The sequence below is a fragment of the Empidonax traillii genome, unplaced genomic scaffold, assembly GCF_003031625.1.
Source record: "Empidonax traillii isolate 1590-97213 ecotype Southwest subspecies unplaced genomic scaffold, ASM303162v1 scaffold222:size850627, whole genome shotgun sequence".
NCBI classification, from domain to species: domain Eukaryota; kingdom Metazoa; phylum Chordata; class Aves; order Passeriformes; family Tyrannidae; genus Empidonax; species Empidonax traillii.
In genome coordinates, this window is record NW_020955415.1 from 290,592 (window position 1) to 299,987 (window position 9,396).

The window sequence follows — 9,396 nt, forward strand, 5'->3', positions numbered from 1 at the left end:
TTAATCAGAAATATATACAACTTGATAAGTGGATGGGAAGAAACAGCAATTGTAAGAAAGGAATAAGGGGCACTGAGCAAAAGCCACTTAATAAAATATGCCATATCTTGAAGTGCCGATCTCTCAAATTCATTTCTATATAATGCCCTTTAATCTTTCATTATTTTATGTTCTCTTATATGAATTGGTACAATTACTGAAGAGTCCATTTTTAGAGTATCTTTAGTCTGATCACTCACTCACCACTTTTAAGATCCTCACCCTGATATCACCCACATAAACAAGAAGAAATTGTGGACTTCAGGAAGTCTACAGTTAATCAGGGATCCATACTCAGTGCTGATTTCTGCATGGGCAGACAGGCATTTTTCATGAACACAGAGACAACCTCCAAATAAATTAGTGCTCTGTGATCTAAAGACAACATTATTGAGACATATACTCAGACAACCCTGAAGAGGCTTTCAGTCAAATTTAAAAACACACTTTTACATAACCAATACAACTCCAAAAATTGTAGATGCTGAGAAAAACTAGTTGCAAATTACTCACCTTCAGTAATGACAAAACACAATCAATGTATCCATAAAATATACTTCTGTGCAAAGCTGTCCATCCAGACTCTTTGTCTTTCGCCAAGAGATCTACTCCTTTGGTCTCAGCCAACCAGTCAAGCACACCTTTTTTGCCACAAGATGAAGCAAGATGTATAACATTTCTGCCAAAGGCATCCTTTATAGTTGCAGCGTTGTAGCAGTAAGAAGAGAGAAAGGCCTTGATCTGGCCTTCACTTCCTCTGGTTACTACAGAAATAACATCCAAAGCATGCTGTAGAGATCGACACTTTGAAGTGCACTCTGGCATGTGAGAACTCATCTTCACTTTAAAGCTGCTCCTCTCCTCAAGGGCAACAACCCTTCAAGTGTATCAAGGCACTCTAATTCAGTACACAGCACAGTGCCTTAGAAAAATTGTAATTCCAAGGATGTAAATCCAGTTTTATTGAGCTGCCATTAGAAATCTTTGTTTTGTAACGTTTGGCACTTGATCCAAATAAATATTTATAAATATATATTTTTAGAAGTCTTATTTCACCATCTTATATAACAAATATTCTTGTCCATAGAAAATTCCAAAAGTGAACTACCACTAGCGTGCAGAGGGGGATTCCCCCTCCACACAACCTTATTCTTCTAAAACTCCATAATTGCAAGGGAGACCTGAAAGAGAACAAACCAGAACAGATTAGTAGTCAAAAACTCTTTTCTCCAGCAATTGTATTCATTTAACTGCATACCAAACTAGCCCTTCCAAGTACAGGACAAGACAATGTGCAAGGGTTAACTGACCTGCCCCATGCCATTCGAGCTTATACTCAGGAATTACCTCACTTTAAAAAAAACATTACTCCCTTCCCTACCCCAACCTCCAAAGGCATCTCCTACCTTCTTTGACAAAAATCTTTTAGGCTACAAGGTGAACTGGATCCAAAAAAAGTAATCTGAAAAAAAAAAAGTATGCCTTCCCAACCTTAGGGTTCTCAGCACCCTGACTGTTTACTATCTAACTGTACTACTACTTTGTTACCAGAAAGCAAGAACTGAACTAGAAGACTGACAGGGGGAAAAGAAAAAAAAAAAACACCACAAAACCAAACAAAAACCAAACCAACCAACCAAACAAAAAACCCAGCCAAACAAACAAACAAACAAAAAAAACACCAAAAAATCCCCCCAGCTGTTGAGCACACTTTGGCTAACAGAAGACTTGTCAGTATCACCCGGGGGGAGGGAGGGACCACCACAATTTCCATAGCCACCGCAAAAAATACAATTATGCCCCACTTTCTCTTCCCTGCCCTGAATGCCTTCCCATGTCCCTACTAATTCTCTTCTGCAGAATCAACAGGAAGGTTCCTCTCCATCACTCCCATAGCTGCTAACAAAGGTGGGAGAAAGGATGGCATCAGAGCAACTAAAAGAATAGAAGCAGCTTGTATAAGAGACATGCATTCAGGCAGGGCTAAAGGTCTAAAGCTCCTGAAACAGGCAAGAAGAAGTGAAGGTCTAGGTTGGAAGAGGTACGGGAGGAAAAAGAACTAAAAGGAAGCAGCGACACAAATTTTTCTTCATGAAAATATATTCACAATCTGGGGCATACAGCATTTTTGCTTAGCTTGGCATACTTATCTTTAACTCATCCATCTTTCTCCTGCATTCTCTTTCTCAGAAGTAAAGGCCTGACAGAAGCACTCACCTTGCATATGAAACATGCGCAGTTCCAGTCAAAAGCGTCACAATTCACAAAGTACAGACAGCAGTATAAAAATCACAGACAAACCCACAAAACAGAGAAACTACATACATCACTGATACGCTCGCTAATTTAATATGAACTGCGATTAAGACCCCGAAAACCAAGATGCTTCAATCTTCCAAGCGTAAGTTTAGTTTCAAACTGGGTGAAATAGGACAAGACACAACACAGTAAACAACCCCCTACCCACACACTACTACTTCCAGCTCAGCAGTCATTATCAAGTTCAAGTACTGCTCCTTGACCCCCTACCCCATCTGAAAAGCCTGTTGAGCTTAGCTTCCATTGCTTTTCAGGCACTGAGTGCATAACCGTATTTTGTTAACATCACTCTCTGTAAAGACACGTCACAAAGAAAATTATGTTGTTCAGAAAACAAATCCCAGTCCTCCTCCTGTTTCAAGACTTACCATCAAGATTTCCATAAAGCTGCAAGCAATCCGTTTAGAGCAAACACTAGTAATGGAAGTTGCGGAACTTTCAAGGAAAAAAAAAGTCTAATCCAAGAGTATTCCTTTAAACATTTCAAGGCAAAGCCTTCAACAATTAATTTTCCACGTCCTTCACTAGTGATTAAATACTCGGAATGCAAATCTACAGATTAAAAGTGGTTTCAGTGTGTACCTTCAAAACAATTTCAAAGAGAGGCAAATGAAGAAGAAAAAAAAAAAAATAGTCTTTATTCGCTACAGTTTAGTCCCTTATCCCTGACCAGGACTAACAATCACAAAGCTTTAAGAGACCAGAATTGATCAAAACTGTTCAGCTTTTATTTGTCAAAGTAAGCTTCAGTTCACTCTACAGGTCATTCTCCAACCAACTTACCAACTTCTGCAGTAACAGAAGAAATTAAACATATTTGTACATGGACTTTTCTCCTCTGACCTTCTCAAGCCTAAGACTATGAAGAGAGGTGAATCACTGTCACAGGTTTGGGAAAAAAAAAAAAAAACAGAGCTTGACTTGCTGCTCCAAGGAATCAAAGTCTGATAGGTGACTATCAGCAGACTCAGACTGCCAGTGCATCAAACACCTTTCTAAACACTATATAGTTAAAAAAGTAAATATCTGGAGACCTACATCAGGAAAAACATCAGAAGTGCCATTCTCCTCAAGTCAATTTGCCACATTTAATCAATATGCCATTAGGCAAAAAAAATATGCTGTGGAAGAAGGATGAATGTTACATATGCCTTTTAAAGCACATCTTAAATGTAGTTCATTGTTTAGACATTATTATTAGTGCAACAAAGAATAAAACTAAAAATAACATCAAGAAAAATTACTCAAGGGAGTCATAAAACAAAGTAGACTAATCTCTTGGGTAAACTTGTATGAAACGACACCAACACCCAAGGAAGAAGTCCTGCTGTGCCCCATGCCATACCTTCCTTTGTGCAGATACACACCTATTTAAGACACTGAATTGCTAGAGAAAATGATTCAGAAGAAATCAAATCCTGGTTTCAAAGAAACTTGTGCCACTGCAAGAAAGGAAGGGAGAGGCCAAAGAAAAACTTATTTAAGGCACCTGAGCTCACCAAACATCAAAACATGAACAACAAATCAAACATTAAAAAAATAAAAAGTCTTCTCCTAGTTAGAAATACATGCCTGCCTACATCACACTAACTCCATCATGGTGATATATACTGCAGCTATGTGAAACCTGACTCTGATGAATTATTTCTTTATAAGTCATTCCAACCCATCCCTCCTTTACTCTAAACATTACAAAACTAGATACTATATTAGTATATTCATACATACACCTTGAGTTTCAAGACAGAAGGATGCAGATCAAGTTTTCACCTCTCCACAATAGATTGGTACACCAGTAACAGACATTATCACGTTATTACTACATCTGAAAAAGATTAATAATCAGACCTGACTGTTACACCAAAGAAGTCCTCAAGTGAAACCTTAAAACTTTCAAATTGTGAATTGAAGCTCAGTTCTGTGTTCAAATGCTTACTTCTAGTACAGTGAGTTCCAAATGAATGATCAGCACTTAAAATAAGCACAAAACAGGAAAAGCAAAAGCATTTTTTAAACTTTGAATTGAAATGTCTAGAACACAGTGCCCTTTTGATTATTGTCTCTACTTTTATTTGCAGATATTTCTGTAGGCTTCTCAGCACTAGTCATGTTCATGCTATAATATCAGTGTCTTCCTAATGCTGTAATTATTAGGATACATAAATAAATAAGATTATAACCTTTTCAACAATTTTATGATAAAACAGGTATCACTTGGAATTCAAATTATTTTTAAAAACTAATTACTAATTAACATTTTATTGCATAAAAAAGTCACAAAAAATGGAGGAATTGGAGCAGTATTCAGAGTATAACAGATGTTTCATTTCTGCAGCAAGTGGGTTTCTAAATTTTCCCCCAGAGACATGAGCTACTTATTATACATGTTCGCAGCCCAGGAAAATTTTAAATATTACAACCAACTTGGAAGCAAGAAAGTGTTTGTAGTATGTTGTCTCCTGGAATGGAGCAAGTAGAGCTGTCTCAGCTCTCCCCCTCAGAGAAGGCAAAGCACTAAGGCACCACGGATGTCAGACACTCTCCAAGAAGGAATGTGTCAGATGTGTCATCTGACCTTATGGAGTCAGAACACTTGTAGTTTAAAAATCAGCTCTCTACCTACTGTGGTTGTTTCTTTCAAGAAGACACTACAAAAATCACAGCTGTCACACCTCTCTTGAGTGTGAAATGAACAAAGATTCTTCACATTTGTAAGACCAAGCTAACAAATACCTTCAGGACTAAGGATGATGGTGGCAGATTTCATTTCCTGAAAACAGCAGACAGCGGACGTGGAATTGCAACATTTGAGAAAAATGAACAGAGTTGCAGAATCCTTCCACTGTGAAGTTGCAGAAATCTACGTATCATATTCTCTATCAACACATTTCAAATTTTCTCTTTTCCTAGAAAGCATTTCCACAGAGGTTGTGTGCTCTTGGCTCAAAGGTACAAGGGAACAACCAACCCTCACCTTATGGTTGGCAGCTTCAGTGTATGTTTCTGGCATCCAGTCTGGCAGGCACACATTTGATACTGGAACTTGTATCTGTGGTCCTTCCACTTCTTCCTGATGAAAGCCTATTAGATCTAGCAAAATCTGGCTAACATGAGTGTGGACATCAGTACCAAGGTGGTGGCTAGTAGCTGTTGTAGCTTTTTTCATCTTAATACAAACAATGGTTTCACACGGAAGTGAAAGAGAATACAGAAGAGATTCAACTACTTAGAATTCAGTGCCACTTGAAGACAGATTGATGGATTTGCATCTTCCATGTGCACTGCATTAAAGTGACTCAACTGTCAAATTAGTGACATGGCCTTGAAATCCATCCTCAGGCTGCTTTACTGAGAAGATATTTCTCAAGACCTTAAAATTGGCATAACTTCATTCCATTCACTTTGCTATTTATTTGTTTTTCTTAAAAAAAGATGTTACTTAATGCTACTAATTTTACTAAATAACAGTTGCACATAAAATGCACTTGGTGAAAAACTACCTAGCATTTGACTCTCCTAAAACAGAACTAAATAATGGTTTCTGTTTTCCATATAAAAGAAGCCTAGAGCTTTCCTTATCGATCATAATACCCTTCCTTTAAAAAAATAGTGTAAATAATATGGCTTTTCTGAAGGTGCAAAATTCACTTGCTTTTCCTTTTGATAATAAGTTGCTAAATGAAGTGAGGGATGACTGGCAATGTCATAAACTTCAGGAAGGTTAAGTCCATCCTTATAAGGGTATTGCAAGATCCTAAAGATTTTTATTGTGGAATGGGAGGGGGCTTGTTTTTTAAACAAACGTGCTGACATTTCATAATGCTCTCCAAGTTGGTCCACTTGCACTTGTTTCATAAGATTACAAAAGATCTGTAACCATAACAGCATGAAAATCCCGAAAATATTTGTTGCCAAAGCAAACTTTACCACACCGACTACTTGACTATTAAGCTAATCAAAGAAGCAAATCTAAAGCTTACAGAATTAAAGTCATGAGAACTTGCTATCATGTTACCAATTTTCCAGGATTTTCTGTTGACTTTATTCTTACCTAAAGGCAACTTTCACTAATACATATCAAAGTAATAGTTTAGGATCTGACAAAAGTGACTAGAAAATTGAAGCTGGGTAGTAACATAATGTAGTAATATAATAAACTTAGCACTGGCATTAAGCAACATATCCTTAAGGAAACACAGATGAATTCCTAGATAAACAAAGCAAACACACCTTTAGGGTACAGGCAGCACATTGTCCTAGGTTTAAAATAACAGACTAATAATTTCTACTCAAATTACGTAGCCACAGATAGTTTAACCTGTTCAGAAATTCTCGGTACAATTGTTGAAGTCTAGGAAAAAAATCTAAGCTTTTCAACCCTTTGAACGGTATTATATGAATACAAAGTACATTTTATGGAGAGAAAAGTGATTGATTATACAAGAAAAAACAGGTAAATCTAAGCCATGCAGCAGCTCAGGGTAGTTCGGCAGCCTGAAATTCCCTCAAAGAGACCTTTAAAAAAAAGTGTTCTGCTCTTCTCAATGCAAAAAACATCAGGTAGAGCCCTGCCTCTAGTTTCAGCTATCAAGTCTTAAGAGAAGCAAGTAAGTAAAGGAAAACTTTGTAAAGAGCCTGGAATTCGGAATGTTTATGAAACAACCCGTGAGTACAGGCTGAGCAAACTGGACGTTTTTTCTCCTTCAGCTGTAGCTTCAGCAGAGCACTCAACCTCTGAATATAGCATCTGTTACATAAAGAAGAAAAATCAAAACTCCAGTGTTTTACCCCTGACAGTGGGACAAGTAGTCATTTGTTCAAATTCCATGAAGGATTCAGACAGGAAGGATTTTCAAATGACAAACTGAATGAAAATGAAGCTCTCAAAACAGGCTAGACAACAAGCAAACTGCTCAGGTTATAAATAAATGTGACCTGCCTATAAGTAAAGCTACGGAGGAAAACCCACTTGCTCTAAAAAACACCACGTTCCACCATGCCCGCCGCGTCCCTTGGGCCATGGCAAATCCAAGCTGCTTCGTTTACTGGGCTGGGGCCTCCCTGCCACCGCTTGGCACAGGTGACCTTTAGAGGTTCTCTCCAGACTTTCTATAACTTCCTCCTTGACAGTGATAGCAGCATAATCCTTATCAGAATTAGAACGTTTGGCAATCCAGCAACTCTCATTCAGCTGTTCTTTAACAAGCTAACGAGCACTACCAATTAAAGGCAGAAACTCCTGTCAAAAAAAGACCAAAGTACCATTGGTAGCTAATTTCAGCTACGACACGTCAGAGCACATCTATTAGTCAGGAATCATAGTGCATAAACAGTAAACTGAAATATTGTGCTTGGCTTATCTAAAAATGGTCAGGACTACTTACATTTAATAACTTAATACTGCCCAACACGATTAAAACATATAGAAAGTGACACAGACAAAAGTACAGTGAGTGCAGCAATAGGCATTTCCACAATACAATGGGACCTTACTATAGATTTTTTATTGAAACAGATAATACTGAAGTGAAGTTAAGCACAACAAACTACAAGTGTGCTCTAGAATTTCACCACACTTAAAACCGCACCTGATAAACCCATCAAGGATCTTTTCCATTTTAGGAAAAGTTGACTTTTTTGAATGAACTCTGAACTTTTGGTACAGTATTATTATAATGACTACCCACACCAGCTGTTGTTGGGCGATTGCTGGTTTTTTGTAAACCACAAATTGTGATCAGTTTCCATGAAGACCGACAACTACACTGACCACGTCACCAAAAAAAAAAAAAAAAAAAAAAAAAAAAAAAAAAAAAAAAAAAAAAAAAAAAAAAAGAGTTGATTTTCACTAAGAAGACTTGATGAAAGTATCCTTTTAAGCTAACTACGAGACCTCAGCTCTCTACTGCTTACGCTGCTGCTCAAATGGAGCAGCAGTCCTGTGAGTTTCTACCAAAAGCCACAGACGAGGAACACGGCAGGCTTCCCGGGAATCTCCAGCTAAGGAAACCTGGCAAGAGGCTGCAGCCAGTGTCAAGAGGGGGAAAGTCTGAAGTGTTTTAGAGACGGAGAGAGACCAGGGGCAAGCAGGGGGACAGAGGGCCTTTCTGACTCCCACCACCCACGTTCACATAGCCGGGGACCGACGAGGGACACAGGAGACTCCTCCACACTGGCGGCCCAGCCACGAACCTGCTCCCATCCCATCCTATGTGGCCGGCTGCCCTTTACCCTCCCCGGCTCCCCTGCCCGGGGCTCTCCCCGTCCCCAGAGCCACCCCACCGCTGCCGCGGCGACCCCCCGGTCTGACCCCCGCCGGCCGCCCCCGCCCCTCACCAGTCGCTAGATGAATGGGCTCGGGCGGGTGGGGCGGGACGCGCGCCGGGCAGCGCGGGGGCTCATCCTCAGTGACTGTGGGGCAGGGCCAGGCTGTGGCTGCGTCTGCAGAGGCTACCGCGACACCTCAGGCGGCGGCAGTGCCGGCGACACGGACGGCGACAGCGCCAGGCGGGGCCACGGCTCCCAGCGGGACGCACCGACACACACCAGTGCACCCAACAACAAGCGAGCCGCCGATTGGCCGCGGTGACGCCACACCTCGCACGCTGATTGGTTGCGGTTGCTGCCTCAGCTCCGCCCCTCCCGGGCGAGCCCGGATTGACTGACAGGCGGGGGCGGGAGGGGGCGAGGGGGCGGAGACGGGGCAATGGGCGGGGACAGACCACGGCGATGGGCGGGGTCAACCCCGTGGGCGGGGTGTGCGAGTTACGCAAGGGACAAATCAAAATGGCGGCCGCGGGTGCGGAGAGTTGGGGGTTGTGTCTGTGGTGGGGTGAGGTGCGCCAGGGAAGGGGCTGAAATTAACAGGTAGATTAAGGAAGGGCAGAGAGCTGAGGTGCCTCCTGCTGGTGGACTTTACGGGAAAAGCCGCGTGTCTGCAAAGAGAGGAGATGGGTTTCTGGCGAGGCAACGTCTCCCTCCCTGCAGGAGGGCTCGAAAGCAAATAATCAGCCTGCAGGTCTCCTCAAAGTAATAATC

General features: G+C 40.9%; 1 protein-coding gene across 3 annotated transcripts in view; it reads right to left on the reverse strand.

The window, feature by feature from the left end:
• IBTK (inhibitor of Bruton tyrosine kinase) overlaps nt 1-8,868 on the reverse strand; it is a 57,459-nt gene extending 48,591 nt beyond the window's left edge. For all 3 annotated transcript variants that reach the window (XM_027887777.1, XM_027887778.1, XM_027887775.1), the window contains exons 1-2: nt 8,695-8,868; nt 553-1,220 (exon numbers count right to left, since the gene is read on the reverse strand). In XM_027887777.1, the coding sequence (XP_027743578.1) occupies nt 553-876 (324 nt within the window). In that variant the 5' untranslated portion in view covers nt 877-1,220; nt 8,695-8,868. The remainder of the gene's footprint in view (nt 1-552; nt 1,221-8,694) is intronic.
• Nucleotides 8,869-9,396: the final 528 nt, after the last annotated feature.